This window comes from Chiloscyllium punctatum, chromosome 37, assembly GCF_047496795.1.
Source record: "Chiloscyllium punctatum isolate Juve2018m chromosome 37, sChiPun1.3, whole genome shotgun sequence".
In the NCBI taxonomy this organism is placed as follows: Eukaryota; Metazoa; Chordata; class Chondrichthyes; order Orectolobiformes; family Hemiscylliidae; genus Chiloscyllium; species Chiloscyllium punctatum.
This window is the reverse complement of record NC_092775.1, coordinates 46,696,272-46,722,761: the sequence shown is the minus strand read 5'-3', so window position 1 is coordinate 46,722,761 and position 26,490 is coordinate 46,696,272. Positions and strand designations below refer to the sequence as shown.

Below are 26,490 nucleotides of genomic sequence, written 5' to 3'. Positions count from 1 at the left end.
ATAACATAATAGTTCTGTTCATGATTTCATGTGAGAAGAAAATCACGCAATAGCTACACCATTTAAACTAATGGGATTGGAATTGCTACTACAGGTTGGGAAAGTTTGCATCCTACAAATAAGTGTAAATTCTTCAATCGCGTTCAAGATAATTTGTATTGAAGAAACTCGTAGGAGAAGTGACTAAGGATAATACTCCTCACCGTCAACCAGTTTGATTTACTGGAAAGTATGGACACTGTAAAGATAACAGGATTAACTCATGCCCTAAATAAAATAGCAAATCCTCACCTGAAGAATGGCCACTCGGGCAAGGTTGTTGGAAATCATAGTGCTGGCTTATTCTATTGTAATATACAGACACTCTTGAATAACGTGCTTAACTATCCATTATATGTAGGAAGGTTTAAGGGGAGTTCTTTGCATGGGACTTGTACAGTATTTATCACAGCTTTTTAGAAAGAATATACAAATAGATGTGCACACACAAGTATCTACATTATTAGTTCCAAGGTACCTGCTGTTTTTCAGCCATTTGGATCATTTCAGCATGGGAGTAATAAAGGATAGTTTGCAGTATGTTCATAAAGATAACCAATTCCGAGATATACTGGGTTGGTTACCAAGGTCTTAACAACAAAGAGACTAACAAAAGCTAATCAATTTTGGATTAGGGTTCTGCTATAAGTTCATTGAAACTGTAATACCCCAGCTCCAAACACCTCTGTCCCAGTAATACAAAGATCTGCCTGGATCAAAGTTCAGCAATTACTAAATAACTAAATCAATTTGAAATACACTGTTTGTAGATTTCAATCAATAAACTATGATTTAGTGTTTTAGATACAACCACTATATTCCCACTGATGCCACCTTGTTCATGATGTTTGTAAATTAGTAATTGATGTGAAACGTAATAGGTTCTGAAATGTCCAGCTTTAGTAATTATGAAGTTAATACACTATTGAAAACAGTTGTAGATCATTCTAGATGCAACACTGAAAGGTTGCTACAGAAAGTTTAACAAGTCAGTCAATTCAATTATTACCCATTGCTTGCAGTCTGCAAGTGCCTCTGGAATTGCTGATAATAATGCAGAAAATCAAGGAAGTTACTCTGTACATGTGCAAATTTCTGAAGTTACAGTTCAATTCAATGGCACAATGAAGCTGAATGCTGACAATTATGCTAGTATTACTAGTGCAGAGTTCTGGCTCACTTAAATCCATGAAAGAAAGCAAAGGGTGTTTTTTTTAGGATGAAGCATTGGTAGAGGGTCTGCAGAAATGCTATACACAAAGTTACTTTTACCAAGTGGTTCATCCAAAGTACAGAATTATAATCCCCTATGAAGTTTCAATGAGATTTGCTGACGCACAGCAGGAAATCTGTATGATTCAATGTATTTTGCATGGAATGATGGACCATAGCTTGTTACCCATATTTACCTCATGTTAAATCTGGGATGTTAGAATATTTCATTTCCATCTTTGTTTCAGGTGTTCATTACAAATAATCTTTGATTTAAGAAAAAGCTGGCTGATATTTGTAATACTATACCAGATCTAGTCTAAAACCTACATAAACAGTAAATACCAACCTGGTTAAATTTGAAATTTGTTTTAACCTTGAAGCAGTATCATGGGATAGGACTTCTCAGTCCTGGACTTTTACAAAAAATATTATACAAGCTGAAAGTGAGGAAGTTATGATGAACCAGTATTAAACCCTCCTTCAATATCAACTGCAATACTTTGTCCATTACTGGGTGCCATGCTTTAAGTAGATCACAAAACTATTAGAGACTGCTGAATTAGATTAGATTCGATTCCCTAGTGTGGAAACAGGCCCTTTGGCTCAACAAGTGGTTAGCACTGCTGCCTCACAGCGCCAGAGATCCGGGTTCAATTCCCGCCTCAGGCGACTCTCTGTGTGGAGTTTGCACATTCTCCCCGTGTCTGCGTGGGTTTCCTCCGGGTGCTCTGGTTTCCTCCCACACTCCAAAGATGTGCAGGTCTGGTGAATTGGCCATGCTAAATTGCCCGTAGTCTTAGGTAAGAGGTAGATGTAGGGGTATGGGTGGGTTGCGCTTCGGCGGGGCGGTGTGGACTTGTTGGGCCGAAGGGCCTGTTTCCACACTGTAAGTAATCTAATCTAATCTAATCTAATCTAAAGTCCACACCAACCCTCCGAAGAGTAACCTACCCATAACCATTCCCCTACTCATGCACTACGGGCAATTTAGCATGGCCAATTCACCTAACCTGCACAATTTTGGAATGTGGGAGGAAACCCACGCTGACACAGGGAGAATGTGCAAACTCCACAGTTGCCAGAGGCTGGAATTGAACCCGGGTCCCTGGTGCTGTGAGGCAGCAGTGCTAACCACTGAGCCATCATGCTGCCAAGTTGGTTACGGAGATGAATACCTTCAGCTATCTGGAAAGATTAAAGAAACTGGGTGTGTTCTTCCTGCAGAACATAAAGTTAAAAGGTGAGGTTTTCATTGCAGGAAGAGCACTCTAAGAAGCAGCAGTGCCATGAAAAAAAAATCAAGATTTCTGCTCATAGTCACTGGTGTTATAAAGTTGCACACACTAATAATCCTGTTTTTTCCCCAAATTTTCTTTTCATTTAGTTGGTGACCTGTTGGAGTCTCCCTCCACTTGTTGCAAGCCTTCCATTCTTGGCATCAGTCTTAGTTGCCTGCTGTGTACTCCTTCAGTAACTCAAACTTCCTCATGTGATGGCTAAACTACACTTTTTATACGTTGAACCAGATTTTTAAATCCTCAAGGAGTTGTACAGCATAGATAGGAGTTGCACATTGGGACTGTGCAGAATTCCCACCACAGTAGACTCCAAGAATGGCCAGAAAATTGAAAATGCATCTGGAACACTCCACTTTAGATTAGATTAGATTAGATTAGATTGCAGTGTGGAAACAGGCCCTTCGGCCCAACAAGTCCACACTGACCCACCGAAGCGCAACCCATGCCCCTACATTTACCCCTTCACCTAACACTACGGGCAATTTAGCATGGCCAATTTACCTGACCTGCACATCTTTGGACTGTGAGAGGAAACCAGAGCACTCGAGGAAACCCACGCAGACACTGGGAGAACGTGCAAACTCCACACAGTCAGTTGCCTGTGAACCCGGGTCTTTGGCACTGTGAGGCAACAGTGCTAACCACCGTGCCACCCACTTAAATCAGAGGATTCTGTACACTTATGTCAGTAGCTTCATAGAAAGTTTAGTGTAACTCAAGGGTACCTATTGAATGGAATTGTTCTCTTCCCCTCCCCAACTCACCATTCCTTTGAACCAGAGCCCTTTACTCAACAAACCCCATCTCCTTGCCAGACACACACTTCTGCCAATCTGATACCTCCATGCACCTTGATCTGTGCTAATGTCCTGGCACCCTAACCCCTATACTTTCATACTTATCCTTCCTCCCCCGCACCAAGCATCTGTAAATTATGGACAGCCTGACAAATGGATCACATTCTGGTTGTTCACTTTCCTGCCCTGGATTTTAAAAACTACATTTCAGACCTTACTGACAGGCACAATTGCAATGTTTTGATGGATAGATAGAACTCAGAAAAGAGAGTTCTGGGTTGAAGCTAAACTTATTTGGGGAATGAAGAAATTACAGCTTGTGGACTTAATGCACTCTTGCTCAAAACTACACTGAATTATTCATCGCACATGCCTTCTTCCAAGCTCCTGACTGTTCATGACTTTTCCTGAGCCAGTGGATTCTCAGTCATTTCAGCAACACAGCTTAAAGGTCATTTTGGTATAACTTGTGTCATTAACATGCATTAGTGATAAACACTATTGACAAACCGTGGACACTGGATAACGCAAACTTTCTACTAAACGGGTATAGCGATTTTCTATAGTGCAGGGTTGCAGGGGAATGCAATTGTCATATTATGACAGAACAACTTTAAATTTTTCCTTCAAGGAATGTTCCTCAGTCTCAAACTGTTTTCTTCGACTAACTTGAAATCCCATAACTACTCTTCAATAAAATATTGCAACAACCTTGTCAAATGTAGCAATCCCTTGAAACCTTGTGAGTACAAAGTGCACAAATACATGCGAATAAAATACATGTGCATGCTGAAATAATTTTAATATACATCCTCTCCCTCATCAGGTTCCTCTGCTCCTCACATCCATTTTAGAATTGTTACTCTCATATTGCCTATTCGGTTTTCCTGCCATTGGTCTACCTCACCAGTAAGTTCTCTTAAAGTATATGTACAGCTCACAATATTTCCAAATTTTTCATTTGCAAATTTTAAAATTGTCCCCCCAACACCACTAGGTCATAAATATAGATCTCTATACAAACAAAATTACTGTTCACTATAGTTTCCAGGTGACAATTATTCCTTTTAGTTAATGGGCTTCAAGAAGCTTTTCTTAATATTTCAAAAACATTCATCAAATTTCTTTAAAAGATAGAGGCAAAGGGCAGCAAAATGTGATCTGAGAAGGAACTGCAGTTGAAGAGCTGCACAATCGGCTGACTGTCTTAAAGATTGCTTAGCTCCTCCCTGAGGAGGATATTGATTCAGAAAGATGTTCATCTACATTCCAGATGAAATTTTAGAACATGACTATACATTCTCATTGTTTCCAGTTTCATTAGTTTTCAAAGTGATACACTTAATTGCATGCCAAAAATAAACCAAACTCTCCCATTTAAACAATGCCCTTGTGGGTCTCAGACTACCAATATTTTGAGTATTAAACTGTTCTATCTAGTACTGCACAATAACTATGTCTGAAAAATAGTTTTAAAATATTGACCAATATTTGCCAGAAATGTGTTCCTGGAAGACAAAGGGTTACATTCATAGGCAAGAAACTATTTTGTGAAGTTCTTTGCATAAACATATCAAAACATTTTACTCAATGATTAGATTAAAGTTTCATACAACACTGCTATGAAATTGCCTTACACGAAAAAGCTTAAATCACACCACTACAAAATGTATAAAGGAAAGTTTACACACTTTATTTTATACTGGACATTATATAAAGAGTAACATGCCTTTTGAAACAATTACATAATCAGTCCATACAGTGCCTATGACCAAAAAGCAAAAGTACAAAATTGCATTTATTTACACCATTGCATGAAAGTCTCTCAAAATTAAATGGATTCCATGAAAACAGATGAAATAAAGAATCTAATGCAGGTTTTCAAAAAGAGTATTTAAATATTTAGAAATATACAAAACTTAAAAGCTGAATCACAGTAAACTTCATATCATCTCTATCCCTGCCCACCCTCCACTTTTCCAGGACTATATTACCACTAATTGTACAGAAGAGTAAATCAAAAGGTTTATAATATGTTTAACAGCCAAAGACTCAAATGTGCCTGTACTGAATGAAGTCAGTGTTGTATTGTTTTTAATACTCCATCAGTGATTTAGTAAATAGAATCATACTGGCAGCCACTAAGGTAATTATTCCATTTCTTTTCCAGTTTTCATTTTGTTACTATCTTGATCATAGGTCCAGATACAAATAGACATTAAAGTGTCTACTACTCTTACATTTCTAAAGAAAATGGATATTTGATCTTCAATGAAAGTTGGGCTCAAGGGAAAAAATAGATAATGCAAAATACCAGTTATAGGTTATGGATCTATTTAGTATTTAAAATAAAGAACAAACTGCTGTATCTGTACACATGCACTGCATACAGATCACAAAGTGCGACATGTTCTGGATGCAGCTCGTCAGTGCTTTAATTATGAGACATTCACAAAAAGCATCAAGGAAGTGACAAAACAATATAAATTTGGTCAGGCCTTTGGTAATACTTTCATACTTCTACTCAATCTTTGTAGCTATGCTATTTATACATATTTAAATCTAAAAATGCACATCAGCCTCAGTAAATTGAGGTCCAAACCAAAACACTTCATAGTACAGGCAATTTCAAATTTTTAGTAAACCACATTTTTGCATTTTATAACTCCCATGTCAACCGCAATTTTGAATTTGCACCAGTAGTGATTTAAAGACTTCCATTTTAAGGTCTTGTTTACATGGTTTTTATTTAATTACTTCAAAAAGAAACATTTAAAAACAAAAAAAAAGCTTTATTTACATCTGAACAGAAGTGTAATCAGTTTTTTTTGGTGTGTAGTCCACTTCAGTTGTTTGCCCAACTATAATTATCGTAACAAATATATTCAGATAAGGTAGGCTTCAACTGACTGCAAACATAAAAAATGAATGGGAAATCTATCAACCAAAATCCACAACCAAGTTCATATTCCCATAGCATTCCTCTCCATGAGCAAGTCAGCTTTCTTCAAAGTACTCAAATAGAATGGGCATTGTCTGTTTACAAATATGCTTGGGTAAAGTAGATCATTGCACTGCTTCTTGAGCTACCAGCATTCTACATATCTTGTTAAAAAGATCATTTTCTTCCCAGTTAGTGGAGCTGCATAGAAAGTACAAGTAATGAACTTCTCTGATTAATGGCACTCAGACATTCTATGGACCTCTTTTCAAATTGGCTCTGTCTCAAAATGTGCTGTATTTGTACATAAATATTTCCACATCAGGCTTAATTGCAAATGGTTGAATTTTTAAGATATAACTGCTTAAGAGGCAACAAATATTTCCAGCAAGATTTTTTTTAAAGTGTCCAGCACAATAACAAAGTGATCAAGTCGGTAAAAGTTGGTTTAATTCTTTTATGTAGAATGTTCACAATGACATATTGGAACAAATTGGGAATGGATACCAATAATTTTAAATATAATTAATGAATGTCAAAAACATACTAAATATCCTGTTCTTTGAAAAGGGCATATTTTCAAAACAAAACTAGCATATAAAAACTTCCTTTTAAGAATTCCAATATTGTTGCCTTATCGCTCCAAAAGTGAACACTGTGCAATTATACCTAAATTGAAGGAATTCTTCAAAATTAAATTCTTCAGAATCAAAAATTGCTTGCCAGCATGTCCATGAAGATCTATGCTTGGAAGGTCCATCATAACCATAAATTCCTTGTGTGGCTGGTGTTATCAGTCTATTTTTACAGCAGCGTAGATTTTTCTTATGAACATGTACGCAGCATAGAATCCAATAGTTCCAGTTAGCAGCCAGAAAGAAAGCACCATCAGAGTTGTGTACCCAAAATACAACAATGATGGGATGAACTCCACAATATCCAGCTAGAAAAGAAGATTTTGTTTTTAAAAAGTTTAGAATTGCAGTGCAAAACAAATTAACAAGTTTCTGAACATATACCCTGCTGCTGTGAATTAGCAAACCTATAATGTGTCAACAAATTGAAGTAAGTTTGTTTTCTGTCATTCATACCTTATTAACGAAATAAAATATGGCATAAACAAGCACATAAAATGCTGATCCGCCAGACACCAAGAACGTTCTCCACCACCATCTATAATCCTGAAACGTTAAAAGAAAAGTCAGTTAATATTTTGATTAGAATTAAAACAAAAAAGCTTCCTTCAGTCAGTACTAAACAATGTTCATCCTAAAATTCCAAACTTGATATTTCAAAATAGGTCAATACATTTCAGAAGTATTCTACTAATTTTGAGTTTGGGATAAAAGAAATGACAGCCAAATAGGACTGCAAATTCCCCTATGCATTTCCGCCACTTCCTGCACCCCCACCTTTGAACCCCACCCCTCCAACTGAAACAAAGATAGAATCCACTCTGGTCCTCACCTTCCACCCCACTAATCTCCAGATAAAGTGCTTCATTCTCTGCCATTTCCGCCACCTACAATCAGATCACACCACCAGAGATATATTTCCCTCCCCAATAATATCAGGATTTCTCAGAGACCTTTCCCTCCATGACTCCCTTGTTATGCCCACACTCCCCCACTAACCCATCCTCCACGCCTGGTGCCGTGCCTTGCCTTGCTGCCGCAAGAGATGCAAAACCTGCGCCCACACCTCCCCCCTCAGCTGCAAAGGATCCTTCCACAGTCAGCAAAGATTTTCCTGCACATCCAAATACCTCATCTACTGTGTCCAATGCTCTCAATGTTCTCCCCTCTGCACTGGGGAGACAGAACGCCAACTCACGGAACATCTCTGGGGTTCACGCATCAAACAACCTCACTGCCCTGTAGCTGACCACTTCAACTCCCCCCATCTGCGCTGCGAAGGACATGCAAGTCCTGGGCCGTCTCCATTACCAAATCCTAGCCAACTGATACCTGGAGGAAGAATGCCTCATCTTCTGCCATGGGACCCTCCAACTACACTGCATCAACTTAGACTTCACCAGTTTCCCAACTCATCCGAGATCCAACCCTCTAACTCGGCACCACCTGTCCATCTTCCTTCCCACCTATCCGTTTCACCCTATCACCTTCCCAGCTACCTCACCCCACCCTCCTATTTATCTTTCAGCCCCTTTCATTCCCCCCCACATTCCTGAAGGACTTATCAACATTTTGGGCATTCTCCTGCTCCTCGAATGCTGCCTGCCCTGCTGCGCTTTTCCAGCGCCACACTTCTTGACTCTGATCTCAAGTCCTCACTTTCTGATGGTCATTTCTGGCAACTTATCGTTCATTTTCAGCGTTAGCAAAGTCCTTTCCCATTAGGAATCATCCAAAGTGTGTTTTAAAAAAATCTTTGCCTTAATTCCTCATTTTAAATATACTCCATGGGTTAAAAATGTCTCACATTTGATCCCAATGTAGTTTGTAGAATCAGACCGCAATAAAGGTATTATTGGCCTTAGCCTCTGCATTGGTGGTGTGGGGAGACAAGGGATATATAAGCAAATACAGATGTGACTTCTGTATAGTCATATATAATATACACACACACATATATACATTTTGGATGCAACTCCTACACTACAGCCTGCCAATACCAACTGCCTCAGTTACACAAAGGCAAAGGTCACTTAGGCAAACAACTAGGTTTACAAGCAGAAACAATGCTTTTAAAACATAAGTCATCAAATAATATAATAATCAAATTGCTTTAACTGGTTCCTGCTTTCAGCCTGAATAGATAAATTCTTATGCAGAAGAGTAAGGAAGCTTTTGGAAGGTGATGACTATTATGAAAATGAAGGATTTGCTTTCACGTACTTTAAAAATGGATAGGATTACAAATTATCTATGTCTTAGAGATTAAGACATTCAATGGTCAAGGCCAATTTGGATTCCAAGCAGACCGGGTAGAGTTAACATTAGCAGAGTTATTTGTATGTTTCTAAGTCTGTCTACAAAGGAAATGGGTACTCACATATATATGATTATGAATGAATGAATCACATACAATTAAATGTACACTGAGCTCCCAATAGCCGAGTTTATTTCCTATGTAATGAGCCATACAGACCACTAAGTTTTCAGATTTGTTAGATCTGATCTAGGACAAGGTAAACTTTGGCTAACTTTAGCATTCTCAGGTTAGGGATTATCTAAGATCACTAGCCCCAACTACAGGACCACTGTTAAAAGTAAACATTAACGACATAATCGTAGACAGATTAGTACTTAAGTACGACAGTTTATACATAAATAATGACCACTTCGTTTCTGTATTGAAGGTAGTACTATGGACTCTGCAAGAACCAAAAATCTTTAAGCGTCAATAAAAACAGAAATTCTTTTAATTTTGCAGTTTTCCTTGCCCAGTGATAGGATCTCTTAACTTCCTTATTTAAAACTACTTCTTTTAAAATTACAAAATAAAAATGACGGTAGCCATATAAAATAAAATGCATATCTGATCATACCTCTGCACAGAGTTGGAAGTAAACCATGACAATGCTGATTTGAGAACATGACACAACCAGAATAATAAATACCAAAAATAGGAATCCAAAGAGGTAATAAAACTGGTTCTCCCAAATTGCCTGCAAACAAAAAATGGTTTTAATTCAATTCAAATCAAATGACAGTTGAATAATGACAGTTATTCTTTCATTTAGAATCAAACTAAGTACTAATTAAAAAAAAAGGCACCAGCTTCTGGTTACAATCACGAATATATTTTCCAAATTAACCGGGTAAATTAAGACTCTATTTGCACGTACTGAGGGAAACCTAGTTGAGACTCAAAATTATGAATGGTTTTAGGATCAATTAAAAATAATTTCTATGGGTTAATGAATAATTAACCTGTCAATAGGCAAGAGAAATCAGTATTTTTATCAAAGTTATCAGAACAGTGAATATTAATACATATAAATCAGAAAAGGAAACTAGCTAAATATTCTTAAAAAACAAATATAAAAGAACAGGTGGAAAAAGTAGGAAATGGTATAAGTAGATTATACCAAAAAAACTTATTTCAATAAAATAATACAATAGATTTACTTACAGTAAAAATAAAGAACAGCTCTATAAACATGGCACCAAATGGCAGGATACCAGCCATAAGAATTCTGCAAAAATATTTAGTAAAATTAGGCAATGATACAGAAACACAAATACAACAATTTAATTTAATTGTTAAGGATTTTGACAAAGTAAGTAATGATAGACTGTTTGCACATTTGGCAAGACATAAACATGGGAACACAAAACTTAAAATAACCACAAATTAAAGTGAAGGCTACAACTTTCCTCAAAGGAGCAAGTGGTTATAATGTGTCATAAATGAATTGTCATAAATCAGTGCTGAAGCAAAGCTTATAAATCTTTTAAAACAGAATTAGATAGCTGAAAAAGAGCCTGGGGATTAAGCAGGGAATTGGGATTAGACTAGTCAAATTAATGTGGAGAAAAACACCGACCTAATATTTGCCGGGGTGAAATTCCTGTTTGTATCTTAACATTCTATGATTGAAACATATGCATCAGTATTACTATTGTAACTAGAAGCAAAAATAAGAACTGCAGGAATTTGAAATCTATAACAAAATGGGAGAAAAGTGCTGGAAACAGTAAGTCACCATCTGTGAAGAGAACATACAAATTAAAAAGATTAAGAAATATACTTGGTAAATGCAACAGTTCTTTATCTGGAGTTGAGCTGCATGGATCCTGTGACCACTTGCACTGCAATCTCTCCTTCTAGAGTAAATCTACCTCAACATCAATCTAAGTTTGAATTATATACCATAGCATGTTTTGGAGCACTCTCTTTAAAATGTTATAAAGCCAGAATGTTCCAAAGGGGTGTAAGACCAGTTTAAGGGAGTGGTCAAAACTGGCAGATGTCAATCAACACATGGAAGTATGAACCTGGAAGCTACAAAGGGATTTAAATGTCCATAGGTTCAAACAAAAGCCAAAAGGTAATGAAAAATTTACCTTTATCTCAAAACAGCGGATAAGAAAGTGAAACAACAGTTGTATAGTACCTTGGTTAGGCACCCATCAGATATTCAGTTTCTCGGCACCAAAGTTTATGGAAGTAGTACAGATCTTGGAGGTAAAACACTGGTTTATCAGGATGTTACCAGGTCTTTAAAAAGATATAAACTGAGAAGAAGGTAGGTCTTACAAAATCTGTATTCCATTGAGTTTGGAAGTTAGGGGTGTAATTAATCCAAATTAATAAAATGATAGAGACATTCAACTGCATAAATAATTAAAGAAGCTTAATATAGTCTAAAAACAGCCACGATTAACTTAAAATTGGTTGTGGACCATTTAGAAATAAAATGAGGAAATACTTTTTCACACAAAGGGTTAGAGGAATCCTTAAACCTTCTCCTTCAAAAAATCTCTGAGAATTAGTACAATTATATTTTCAAGACTAAAACTTATCAGCTTTCATTAGGTCAGAACATCAAGGAATATGGAGCAAAGGCAAGTAAAAGGAGTGGAAATGCAGATCAGCCACAGAATGATGGAAAAAGTGGACTAAAAGGTCTACTGTTGTTCCAATGAAATGGAGAGTTAATATCTGCAATTAAGGTTTTGTTTTCTTTTAGCCTTGTTAGGATGACATGCAAGTAAGGCTTTATTTGTGCTTTCATTTCACATAAAAGTTTGAAACAATCCTAACCAAAACACACATGGACACTCAATACTATCTGCCATAAAAGCATTACATTTGTAAGCCTTGTGCAAGGATAGAATGCAATCTCATTCAAAATAAATTTTGTCCATAAAATTGAATCATAAAAACCAGGTAAATAATTTCCAATGGTAGGAAGTTAAGGGAGATAAATTGTAATAGAATTTCACAATATCTCAAAATTTACACTGATAATCTACAACTTACCCAACAAATTTGTTCATGTACCATCTCTGTTCAGGGACCTGCCTAGGTATTTGATTGGTCCTCACTGGGTTGTCATATGGTTGCTTTCGAAAGCCAAAATAATAGCCAAGATATACTAATGGGAAGGAGATACCAAACCACATACAGAGAAGGGCCAACATCGTAGGAAAGGGAACCTTGAAAAGAAATACAAAAAAAAGTTACATTTGGCTGGAATGTTAATAAAGAACTGGCCCATGGAAATGATTTTAAGAGATCAGAGCGCAAAAGCTTAACCTTGAGAAACTAATACGTCAGCCCTGTTAATGAAGTCAGTAAAATAGCACAACTTCAATGTTCAACAGGAAACTGAAAATTCAAAGACAATTCCATTGCTTTCTAATAAGTCAAAACTCATGGCACAGATTCTAAAAATATGGTACACCAATCTGAATATATCCCAAGCAAAGCAAGCATTTTTTTAACAATGTATTTCAGACATTGGTTACTCATGTAGTCAAGAAAAATCCCATTACACTAATGTTCAAGAAATCCAGAGTTTGACGCTTTATTAGAATAACAAATTGGTGTACAGATAGTAAGAATTTCTCTTATTTTTACTTTCAGAAAATGATGGTAGTTAATGTTAAAAATTATATTGATTAGCATTGATTCAGTGGTTACAATCTCATCGCGAAGAATGTCTGAGACACACAAACCGTAAATTATTGGCAGCATTGAAGTGTAGTACTCTTGGACAATGACATTGTCAATACTACTGCATTCCAATGAGAAAATTTACATGAATTTCCAATTGACCTTGGGTGTGCCCAAAATCTTATATTACAATTGGAGGCATGGCGAATATCGCTTGTCTTGGCCAACATTTATTCTTCTAACAGAAAACCATTTAAATGCTATTTGTGGGATGATCCGATGCACAATTGGCTGCTGTATGTCCTCATGTTGCAACATACGTTGCACATAACACTTCACTGATTGGAACAGAGGTTCCTTCTGCTTGGTAGCATATTTTGAGATAATCACAAAAACAATTAAAGTTAAAGAAAATGCCTTGAAATAGTGAGATCAAAATGTGATATTTTCTGCCACAGCCTATTAGCTTATGCATTTACCTTAAACACTGTAAAATTGACAAACATAGCTGTTTCAAAGAGGAGAGTACAAAAGGATTTGGGAATGGAGTATATGGTTCAGTTGGTTGAGGGGGACAGGGAGGGGAGTCACCATTGCAGGCCCATTATTTATTGTTTTACAAACAAACAAATTAGAAGTAGGCTATTTGGCCCTTCAAGCCTACTTCACCATTCTCTAAAACCATGGCTGATCTGACTGTGAACTCAACTTCACATTTTGCCCATCTTCAATAACCTCTGACGCCCTTGTTACTCAAATAGAAGGGAAATTTACACAGTTATGCAGCCTGTATGCCTTGGCATTAAAATGGCTGGAACTACTACTCTAGAGAGTAAGGCACCACGTAAAATGTTACTGCACAAGATAGGAGCTTACAGTATCGGGGGCAACAAATGAGTATTGACTGCCGATTGGTCAGTATGCAGAAGATAGAATAGGGTTAATGGGTCTTTTTCAGATCAGAACGGCATGACTAGTGGAGTGCTGCAAGATTCAGGCTCAGTGCCTTAATTATTTACTAAATATCTTATTGACTGAAGAGGGGGCAGAGTGTAATATATTCAAATTTGTTGACGATTTAAAGAAAGAGAGATGGGAAGATGTTATGAAAACACAAGGAATCTGCAAAGGGATAGGTTGAGCGAGTCGTCAAAAACTTGATGGATAGTGTTTAATGACAAATTCTGGATTTCTGTAGAAAGAATCAAAAGACAGACTATTATTTAAACGTACAGAGACTGAAAGTGCTACACAAAAGGACCAAGGTGTTATTGTGGATGAAAAGCAAAATGCTTGCTTGCAGATGCAGCAAGTAATAAAGGCAGCAAATTAAATTCTGTGTTTCATTGCTGGGTTTGGAATTTAAATATAGGGAAGTCTTGTTTCAGTTGTACAGCGGTGGGGGGGGGGGGAAGAGACAGGGAGTTAGGGGTGATTGCACCTGATATAATGTATACAGTTTTGGTTTCTGTATTTAAAAAAGGATATATTAGTACTGGAGGATGTTCAAGAGAGATTCATGACACGGATTCCTGAGATGAAGGGGATGGCTTCTCAAGAATGGCTAAACAGGTCAATCCTTTACTCAGAATTTCAGAGAGGGATCAGCTATGGAAACAAAAGATTGTGTGAGTGAGCTTGACAAGGTAGATGTTGAGATGATGATTCCAGAAGTAGGGAATCTCAAACTAGGGGAGATTGTTACAAAATAAGAAAAGGTTACTAGGGGACACAGCTTTAAATTAAGGGGTGGTAGGTATAGGACAGATGTTAGGGGTAGGTTTTTTACTCAGCAGGTTGAGAGTTCATGGAATGCCCTGCCAGTAGCAGTGGTGGACTCTCCCTCTTTATGGTCATTTAAGCAGGCATTGGAGGTTATTGGGCTAGTGTAGGTTAGGTCGGCTTCGGTCGGCGCAACATCGAGGGCCGAAGGGCCTGTACTACGCTGTATTTTTCTATATTTTCTATATAATTCTATATAAAACAATTATTTGAAACTGAATTGTGAAGGAATTTCTTCTCTGAGGAGTAGCGAATGTTTGAAACACTCTACCCAGTGAATTGTAGAGGCTAAATCACAATGCATTTTAAGAGGAGGTAGATATCTGAACAATCAGGGAGTTGAGGGCCATGATGAACTGGCACGATAGAGGAGCTGAAGCCTGGGCAGATCAACCATGAACTTGCTGAATGATGGTTCAGGTTTAAAAATGTATTTTTAAAAAAAATGTACTTATTGTGCACAATACTCCAGATGTGGCGCCTCTAATGCTGTAAAGTTGCCATAGTCGGGTGAGGCTGCTTTCTCATTAGAGAGAGACATGATTGGAGGTGGTTTAATCCAACAGTTACCATGCCTTAGGCAAGATGAGAGGTTAGGGAAGAGTGTCCTTCATGGTAACTTCAGCCAGTGAGGGAATTGAATCTGCGCTGTTGGCATCACTCTGCATTGCAAACCAGCCATCCAACCAACTGAGCTCAACTAAATACAGGGACTTTTGAAAGATTAAAAACAATACAAATCACTATCTCAGCAACCCTTTACTTTAAAATCCAAGGATGAAGTCCAACAGGACTTGGGGACTTGTCAATTTTTAGTTCTAATAATTTTCCCCACTATCTTTTTTGCAGATTAATGTAATTATATAAAATTCAGCATCACCGACACCCTGTACAGTTGCAACAAGACTTACTTATTTTAAAACTCCAACGCCCTACCAATAAAGCCCAAAGATTTCTTTGCCTTCGTAATTATTTGCTGAAACTGCATGCTAACGTTTTGTAATTCATGCACAAGAACAATCTGCACTATACTTTTATTGGAACCTCTTCCTTTCACTTCCGATTCATAATTATTTCAACGACATAACTGATAGATGCAAAATCTCTGTATAATTCATCTACCATTTCTTTATTCTCCATTATTAATTTCCTACAATCTTGTTCTCTCTCGGACTAAAGTGTACTTATTCCTGAGCGTTTTAAAAAACGTATAGAAATCATGTTTTTAAATTATTGGGTAACTTTCCCTCCACCCTAATTTCTCTCTTCTTTGTAATATTTTAATCATTCTTTGCTTTTTTTTAAAAAAAAATCTGACTTGTCACACATCTTCATGGAATTATATCCTTTTTTCTCTTTCAATTTGATACTTTAAAAAGCTTGCCAAGGAAGTACCATCCATCCTTGGTGTCTTTCGTATCGCAATATACCTCGACTGAGGATTCTGACATAGCTGTCACTGTGCCTCCACTGATTGCTCATAACCGAATGTCCTAGCTGTCTTACGTGCTCATAATTACCTTAAAGTTTAAAACTGGTTTTAGATCCATTCTTTTCTCCCTCAATGTGTTATTCAATCATATTATGATCATGCTACCCAGGAGTGACTTCACTGTGAGGCCATCAATTAATCCTGTCTCATTGACATTACTAGATTCTGCATTCCCTTCTCCCTGCTTTGGCTACAAAAAATGCTACTAAGAAACTGTCATAAACAGCATAATTTTATCATTCATGTTATCTTTACTAATCTCATTCAGGCAATCCACATGTAGATTAAAATCACCCATAATTATCACCTTAATTTTCTTAAATCCTCATTAGGACAACGTATGTGGGTAGAACTAAAGTGTGATTATTGTTTGGAAGCCTACAGTAACCCACCTTTGGTATTTCTCTTCCCAATCCAAACTGGTTCTGCATCTTGATCTCCAGGATTAAATCTTATCTTTTCCATTATACCACTGTCATACTTTAGTATGAGAGCTATAGCTCCTCCTTTTCCTGTCCTGCTATCCTACCTACATTATGTATTCTTGAATATTCAGATTTCTGTTTTCGTCATTTAACAGTCAAATCTCTGAAATCTAAGAAATAAATATATTCCTTCCAATGTGATATATTTCCCTCTGCTATCAGCGTTCCAAAAAGACCACTCCCTCTGTGTCTCCCTTGTCAGGTCCACACCCCCCACCAACCCAACCTCCACTCCCGGCACCTTCCCCTGCAACCGCAAGAAATGCAAAACTTGCGCCCACACCTCCCCCCTTACTTCCCTCCAAAGGTCCCAAGGGATCCTTCCATATCTGCCACAAATTCACCTGCACCTCCACGTACATCATTTATTGCATCATTTATTTGTGGCCTCATCTATATTGGGGAGACAGGCCACCTACTTGCGGAACGTTTCAGAGAACACCTCTGGGACACCCGGACCAACCAACCCAACCACTCTGTGGCTCAACACTTCAACTCCCCCTCCCACTCCACCAAGGACATGCAGGTCCTTGGACTCCTCCATCGCCAGACCATAGCAACACGACGGCTGGAGGAAGAGCACCTCATCTTCCACCTAGGAACCCTCCAACCACAAGGGATGAACTTAGATTTCTCCAGTTTCGTCATTTCCCCTCCCTCCACCTTGTCTCAGTCCCAAACCTAGAACTCAGCACCACCTTCCTAACCTGCAATCTTCTTCCTGACCTTTCCGCCCCCACCACCACTCCGGCCTATACCTCACCTTAACCTCCTTCCACCTATCGCATTTCCAACACCCTTCCCTCAAGTCCCTCCTCCCTACCTTTTATCTTAGCCTAATTGGCACATTTTCCTCATTCTTAGATTCTCAACCCTTGTTTCCATGCTCTGATCATATTCCTAATTGCTACACTGATTTGCCTTGCCTTCTTTATTCAATTTATCATATCTTCCCAAACTTGAACCCTTGCCCCAACTATTTAATTTAAAAAGTCTCTGTACCTTCCTAGTTTTACATCTTGTCTGAATAGTGGGTTGCAACTGAAGATCATTTCACTTGACCCAGCATTAATACCAGAGCTTCATGAATTTAAACCTACTTCTCCTAGACTAAACTTCTTCCGCACCAAATAAGCATTTAACTATCGTATTTATCTGACACTAATTTGCTTATAGTTCAGGTAGTAATTCTGACATTAATTTTTGCCATTCTGCTTTCTAATTTAGGAATGTTGGGAAATTCTAAATATTGCTTTTCAACAAAAACTGAACTCCATTATAAATATCTGAACATAAAATTAATAACTGATACTTAGTTTAAACAAATAAAATGAACCCTTCAAAATTCAAACTTCTTTCGATTTTAAAAACAATCCAACCTTTCTGCAATCAATGCAGCACCTAAGCCAAGCTGACAACTCAGCAATAGCTCAAATTTGAAGGCCTATTTGAATGCAAATTGTAGTCCTACTAAGAATTTCTATTACCCTTTCCTCCAACTACCAGCTTTGTGCCTTTTGTCCCCAACATAGAAATAAACACAAAACAAACATTTTTGCACTCATTTAAACTAAATTGTGATTAGTTATTTTGCTTTTAGATTGGATTCCCTACAGTATGGAAACAAGCTCTTCAGCCCAACAGGTCCACACTGACCCGCCGAAGAGTAACCCACCCAGACCTATTCCCCTATCCTATATTTACCCCTGACTAATGCACCTAACACTATGGGCAATTTAATATGGCCAATTCATCGGGCCTGCACATCGTTGGATTGTGGAAGGAAACTGGAGTACCTGGAGTAAACCCAAGCAGACACAGAGAATGTGCAAAGTCCACACAGACAGTTGCCCGAGGCGGGAATCGAACCCGGGACACTGGCACTGTGAGGCAGCAGTGCTAACCACTGAGCCGCTGTGCTGCCCATTTTAATTTTAGAATACCAATAGCAGACAATATTTGGTGCATAGTGAGGAGGTAAAGCATAATTGCCAGGTAGGATAGTGAAATAAAACAAGACAGAACACTTAATATTGTTTATATATGTGTTAAGGTAATCCACAAGATAAACAGCTTTTCATAAGCAATGTTTGTCAAATCTCAAATCTGGGCTGCAGCAGTGACCCAGAGTCAGAGGATGTACAGCACAGAGACCCTTCAGTCCAACTTGTCCATGTGACCAGATATCCTAAAATAATCTAGTCGCATTTGCCAGCATTTGGCTCATATCCCTCTGAACCCTTCCTATTCATATACTCATTCAGATACTTTTAAAAATGTTGTTATTGTACTCAAACGGTTGCACAAATAAATAATTATAATTACTAACAACTTATGTTTATATTCATACTTACAGCTCCTGATGAATGCTTTCCCCAAATGAAACAATTTAGGACAAAACACAATCCAAATACAATGCTGGGATAGAGAGTAGCCGTCTATAAATGAGAAAAACAGACCAATGTTGAGGAGCAAAATACAAATAGAGTAAATTCTGTGAACCCCATTATTTATTTGAGGCAGTTTAGCACAGAACAACACTAGCGGTGGAACACATTACCCAGTTCACTAAGTTAAATGACCAAAGCCTGCGTCAGTGGACTGTTCTTCTAAAAGTCTATTAGATTTTATGCATTAATCTTCCCCTGAGAAGCAGGGTAAATAAAAGATTGTATAATAGTGGTATATGTAATTTCTTACTAAGTACCTAGAGACATTCGAGATCCAATAATAACCACGTGCTGATACCAGATTATGGATTTTGAGTCACACAAGGCAATATTTAACCGAGTTGACCACAAAGACACAAACCATCTCATGAGACAGAAAGGTGCTAAAATCTCTGGCTGATTAGCTAAATCTGATGAGTCAAAGTTGCTAAACATTTTTCTGTAGACCACTGTGCAAAAATATTACAATATTGCTCAAAAATAGCTTATTTACATTGCAGGCTTACATTTACGAATCTAAACACTTGAATAACTCTCAAAAGTAAACTCTGTCCAAATAATTTCAGTTATTTTAGATTCCATTGGAGTAAGCAATGACAAACAACTCAAGTAATTTGGGATATTTCTGATGAAAGTCTTCATGGAAAAGGATTTTGAGGTTTAATGTTACCTTTAACTGTGTGGCGATAAAGGCAATGTAGCTCTGATACATTATTTTAAAAAGTACCAAGACAAAAAAAGTGGTTAAAATGCTAGTAAGCTTAAAGGAGTGACCTAAAGTCAAAACTCAACCTTATAAGCAGAATTCATCATTTAAAACTTTGCAATGCATCAGTTTCATTCTGAAATTCTCTATAGTCAACATGCCAAATGCATCTCTGACCACAGGGTTTCATCCATCTAAAGAGTCAATTATAGGGACACCCTCCACACATTTGCCAAATGGCCATGCCCATTGCATATTATGAAAACTGGTTCAAAATCTCAAAAGATGTGAGATAACATTAACTAAAATTTTGAGAGACTGAGTTAACAGCAGAACACAGACTACAATACTGTATCCGGACGTACTGCTGAACTCATGAAAAGCAGCAATGCTCAGAGGCAACACACATATCTATCCCCTAATTGTTACAGTGGCTTTGAAGGATACACTGAATTAGGACTGAATGATGGCTAAAAAAGGATATCCCTTTCAAATTAAATTTTGATGAAATAAGCCAATATTTACTTGGTTTACAAGATTACTTACACAAAAAGCACCTTTCCTCCATCGGTGGCCTTTGAGAGTACGGTACAGACGGCCTGCAAAATAACCACCAAACAGCCTGAAAAACAAAAAAAATTTCCGTAAGATTGACTGAGTAAAAGGAGTGTTGGACTAAATATCTTCTAAATACAGTCTCACAACCTGAAAAAAACTGAGTCTTACTGTGCATGAATATTAGAATTTTGTTGTCTCTAGAGATATCATTTAAAGCCATTCCTTGAAAGAATGGAGTTTGCCATGGTGATCTGGAGTTTTGAAATAATTGAATCACAACGTCATGTTCCAAAACTTGGTCCTTCAACTCTGTCAATACTTTTCCTTTTATGAATCACCAACTTAATTCCAGTATTCTTTAATATTACCAATTTTCAAGTTTGCAACATCTCCAATCCAGAAAATGCTCAGTCAGAAACGTTAATTATACCTGAAAATGCTTTGAACAGACCCACCTCATTGCTCAACATTAGTAGTGTGTTTTGGGAGTGAAAACATGGAGGGATATAGCTGAATAAGTAAAATAATTTGTATTGCTGCTTTATAATAATTTTACCATTCAGGTTAATATTTATATCCATAATGTTTTCAGATTCACATACTTGTGGTTAGACATTCCAATGCCACCCCATGTGATAATCCAGAAAATTCCAAAACCGAGAAACTACTTAGTCCCAAGCATTCTTGAACAGAAAGATTAGCAGCTCAGAGACTTTCAAATTTACAAGAAGACCATTATGAATGCATGGAGAGAGAGCTGGCTAAAGTGAACTTGCAAATTAGCTTAAATGATAGGTCAATATAGGTCTGCAGCGGCAGACACGTTAAGTGGATATTTTAGAATGTGCAGAATGGATACATTTCAATCAGTAAGATGAACACAAAGGGATGGACGCACCATATCTGGTTAACTAGAAGTGAAGATAGGTCAGTGGACAGATCAGAAGATTGGACAGAATATAAAAAGCAGCAAAGAATGACCAAAAAATTAAAAGGAGTGAAAAATAAAAAAAAAATAGAAATATAAAGATAGTAGGAGCTTCTATTAAATATGAAATATGTTTGGGATACAAGAAACATTTCAAAAGCAGTAATCAATTAGATAATGGAAGGGAGGGTGGAACTTAGAAAAACCACAATTACCAAAGTGGACTGGAATAAATTGTTGAAGTTGCAGGCTGACAACTACCTGGGTGCTGATGAATTTCAACCTGAGAGCTTAGAAGAAGGGGCTAGTAATATAGTTGATGCATTGATTTTAATTCTCCAAAAATCACGATCTTGGGATGGATCCATTAGGAAGATAGAGAAGTTAACTCCTTTATTCATAAAAGGAGGACAGATAGGAGGAAAGTACAGGACAGCTGAACATCTGTCACAGGAAAATGTTGGAAGCCAGTGAAAAAAAGAAGTTACAGCAAGACTTTTGGGCAAGTTCAAAGTAATAAGGCAAAGTTACGATGGTTTAGTGAAAAGGAAGTCATGCTTGCCCATTCTAATAGTGTTCTTTCCAGAGGCAACATATTTCAGCTCAAAGGAGAATCAGCGGATGTACTTCAATTTCTACAGAGCATCCGAAAAGGTGACACTTCAATAGGTGCCCGTGGAAAATAAAAACTGTGTAGAGACAGAAAAGATTGGTTGTCTAACAGGAATAAACGGTAGGTGTAAATGAACTGTTTTTTTAATTGGCAAGATGTAACAAATGGTGTGCCAAACAAATTGTGCGGGGGCCGCAACTGTTTACAATTTATACAAATGATTTCAATAAAAGGCACAAAACGCATGGTTGCCTAAGTTGCCGATGACGAAAACAAAACAATGCAGGAAAGTAAGTTATGAAGAGGACACAGGAGTAGCAAAAGGATTATGTGGCGGCAAATGGAATGTACTTTGAGAAAATGTGAAATAGTCCATTTTGTCAGGAAAAGTTTAGTATATGATCTAAGTGATGAGAGATTGCAAAGCTGAGTTGCAGAAGGATTGGGTTGCCCTTCTGCATGAATTACAAAGGTTAATATGCCAGTGCAGCAAGTAATTAAGCAAGTTAATACATGTTAGCATTTATCATGAGGGGAATTGAACACAAAAGTAGTGAGGTTATGCTTCAACTGGTGAGAAAGCAAATAGAGAACTGTGCACAGTATTGGTCAGCTTATTTAAGATAGTTTGTAAATGATTTGGAAACAGTTAATACCTGGAAGGGGCAGGTTGTCTTATGAGGAAGGGATGATCAGGCGAGCCTTGTACACGATGGAGTTTAGAAGAGTAGGAGGCGACTTGACAGGGACATATAAAATCCTGAGAGGTTTTGACAGGATAGATGCAGAGAGAATGTTTCTTCTTATGGGAGAATCTAGAACTAGGGTTCATTTACAACTGGAGATTAGGTGGTTGTTTTTTTTTGCTGAGGATTGAGTGTCTTTGGAACTTTTTTTCCTGAAAAGAGATGGAAGCACAGTCCTTGAATTTTTTTTTAAGCAGGAGTAGACTACTGTTAAAACAATGGGTTGACAAGTTATTGGGTAGCTGGAAATGTGGATTTGAAGATCACCATAATCTTATTGAATGGCTGGTTTCTGTTTTGTATGTTCATATGTATTTTTTTAACAGCGAATTCCAACTGCTATATAATTTTACCATTCACTTAATTTGGTTTTCTCCTTTAGAGTGTCCCGTACCCATCTACACAATATTGTTCCTGTCAAGTCAACTTGTAAATCCACATGCAATACCCTCAATTCCTTCATTCAAGTCATTATTATTTATATCAAGAAGTCGAGACCCTAGTCCAAATCTACGGGTACACTACATCCAGAAGGCGTCAAAACTCACTGTTGTACAACCAGTTGTCAACTGATAGCCTAAGCAATTTGTTTGCATGGCATCATATTACATGTCTCTAGGGGTTCACATTGCCAAATTCCAGGCACACGCCTTGTCAATCTTGATAGTAACATCAAAGAATTCAACGAAATTAATCAAACAATATGAAATGTAACTCAACTAGAGTGGTCTTAAATTTTCCTTTAAACCTGACCTTGAACCATGCTTATTTAACAAATCACAAACCTAGGTCCCTTCAATGGAGGCCAAGAGCATTATATATTTGAAGAAGTTATTCACAATGAGCTTTATGATGGCACATGCTGCTATTAAACTCAGCTAAGGTCATGTAATTCCAATAATTGAATAAAATGCAGGTTCGCCTCATGAGTATCAGTAACAAAAGGACTCACGGCAAGCTGATTTTTTTCAAGCTGGTAGCCCATTTAACAATCAAATTTGAAGACAACCTTAATTAAACATCAATCTAAACCAGTCAACTGTCAACATGAAAATGATTGAACATGTTCAGAGTCTGAACCCTGCGTCAATAGTTTTCTCCCACTGTATTGGTAGTAGAACTGTTAAAGATGGGAGAAAAAGTTTTGATCTACTTTTGGAGCAAAACGTGACATATGTATAAGTCAATGGAATGGGCGAAGTGAAAAAAAGAAGAGCGAACACAATTGTCTGGTGTTCATATGATGCCAATGACTGATCCAATGATTGAGGCCATCTTTGAATGATAATCTATTAATTTTGTAGGTGGAGTATGAGCAAATGGAAAACATCCTCACCCTTGAATTTCACACATTTAAAAAAAAATCAATTAACATACCCCATGAACATGAACAGGAAACAAGCAGTTGTCATCAGTGCTCCTCTACTAGATGGTGACAGCATTCCTAACATGGCAACAACTGAAAATAAAATCATATGTAACATTAGAAAAGGATCTAAAAAAAAACAGGTATCATATTTTAAGGAAGAAATATGATGGCAAATACTCACTGATTACAATGAGGATCATGCAAAACAACTGGATCCCAGATCCTAAGAGAGAGCTGAGAATCATAGGATACTGAGGTGGCCTGAACACATCACCATGGACAAGTTTCCAACCAGATTCTTCCATCGTGTCTTCCTACAAGCATTAAATTTACAAATCTATGATGATTGAGCTTCAACAAAAAATGTCACTTTGCCCATTACTTTCATATTCTTCGTTACTACCCAGTGCTGAAGACAAGCTTTTCAAGAAAGCAAACAGGCCAGTTTCCCTGTTTCCTCATTAAGAGTCAGCTCAGCAACATTTATGAATTTCTATTTAAATTTTAAAATGAATTTTTAAAATATGCCATTGCATTTATCATTTCCCTTTTAGGCTCAGTTTCTACTAGGGCTACTAAGTTTTTGACCTCAACTCAGCCTTCTTCAAACAACAGAAGTCATCTCCTGAGGGTACACAGAGAGTGACCAACTTGACTTCAAGGCCACATTCCTCAGAGTATGACATCAAAGAGTTTTAGAAGTCCAATTAAACTAGGGTTAATAAAAAAATCAGGGAAGACACTGTTGGTCAGTGTTGTATCTAACACAAAAGATAAACGGTTGTGGTTGTTGGAGGCTAACAATCTTAACTTAAAGACATCGCTAAAGAGTTTGAGAGTAAGTCATTTTAGTTGACTTTCAGATGTGTAATGACATAGCTCTGGAGCAGATGGGATATGAACCTGGGCATTCGGACTTACACGCAGGACAGTGTCACCATGTCACAAGTGTCCTAGTTCCTCAGGGTAGTATACAAGGCACAAACATCTTCAGCTGCTTCATCAATGACCTACCATCTATCCTAAGAGTATCTATTGCAATGTCAAAAGCAGAGATATTCATGGCTGATTGCACACCATTCGACACTATTTTTAACTCCTCAGATAATGATGCAGCCCATGTCTAAACACAGTAAGACCTGGACGATATCAAGGCTCAAGTTGACAAGTGGCAAATGGCATTCACGCCACAGAAATATCAGGCAATGACCATATTGAAAAAGAAAGAATCCAACTGATATCCTTGACATTTAGTGACATGGGCATAATTGAATTCCCACTATCAAAAGTCTGGAGGTTACTACTGTTGAGAACTGAACTAACCATTTAAATACTGTGGCCACTGTATTCGGTCAGAGACTCTCAATCCTCCTGACACTTCGAGATCTGTCCATAATCTACAAGTCAATCTCAGGAGTGTGATGGAATACTTGTCTGGATTAGTGGAATGCCAAAAACACTTAAGCAGCTTGACACCATCCAGGACAAAGCAGCCTGCATGATTGGCACTACATCCATTCCTTCCATCACTGCATAAATTAAGTATTATGTATATTTTACAAGGTTAACAGCAATAATTCACCAGGAGTCCTCAGACAGCACCTTCCAAACCTACGGCTACTATCAGCTAAAAAGACAATGGACAATGGCAGCAGATACATGGGAACACCACCACCTGCAAGTTCCCCTGTAAGCCTCACCATCCTGACTTGGAAATACACCGCATTCCTACTGTGTCACTGAGTCAAAATCCTGGATCTCCTTCCTTAACAACATTAGGAGTATACCTAAATAAAATGCACAACAGCGGTTCAAGGCAGCAACTCACTCCCACCTTCTCAACAACGTGGGATTAGCAATAAAGGCTAGACCAGCCATCGAAGCCCACAGTCCACTTTTTTTTTAATGGGATAGGTTTGATGAGTCAAAAGGCCTTTTCTGTACTGCAAGGTTCTATGAATGAATTAAAAATGCAAAATCCATGTCTTTGATGATCATTTTGAACTCAGTGTAAAGTGGTGAGAAGATACAACTTTCACTTTCGTTATCAAGCATTTAGTCATTGTATCAAGATGGATAGTGACTATTCTCTTTATTCAGAGGTACTTTTATTCCAACACTGGGGCTATCAGAATGTGCCATGCACTCACTCGTGCTTTCTCACTCTTTCCACATATCAGCTACGTCCACTAAATGTCTTTCACATAAAGGAACAATAAGACCAAATGAAATCTGCGATCCATGTGCCTCAACAAGGTACAAATAAAGTCAGGGTCAGAGATGTACAACACAGAAACAGACCCTTTGGTCCAATTTGTCCACACTGACCAGATATCCCAACCCAAACTAGTCCCACCTGCCAGCACCCAGCCCATATCCCTCCAACCCTTCCTATTCATATACCCATCCAGATGCCTCTTAAATGTTGCAACTGTACCAGCCTCCACCACTTCCTCTTGCAGCTCATTCCATACACGTACCAC

General features: G+C 37.6%; 1 protein-coding gene across 1 annotated transcript in view; it reads right to left on the bottom strand.

Moving 5' to 3' along the window:
* Positions 1-5,021: 5,021 nt before the first annotated feature.
* tm9sf4 (transmembrane 9 superfamily protein member 4) overlaps positions 5,022-26,490 on the bottom strand; it is a 48,770-nt gene continuing 27,301 nt past the window's right edge. The window contains exons 10-18 of the mRNA XM_072556765.1: positions 24,189-24,321; positions 24,016-24,097; positions 20,340-20,415; positions 18,992-19,075; positions 12,243-12,418; positions 10,389-10,452; positions 9,802-9,921; positions 7,382-7,471; positions 5,022-7,233 (exon numbers count right to left, since the gene is read on the bottom strand). Coding sequence (XP_072412866.1) covers positions 7,084-7,233; positions 7,382-7,471; positions 9,802-9,921; positions 10,389-10,452; positions 12,243-12,418; positions 18,992-19,075; positions 20,340-20,415; positions 24,016-24,097; positions 24,189-24,321 — 975 coding nt within the window. The 3' untranslated portion in view covers positions 5,022-7,083. The remainder of the gene's footprint in view (positions 7,234-7,381; positions 7,472-9,801; positions 9,922-10,388; positions 10,453-12,242; positions 12,419-18,991; positions 19,076-20,339; positions 20,416-24,015; positions 24,098-24,188; positions 24,322-26,490) is intronic.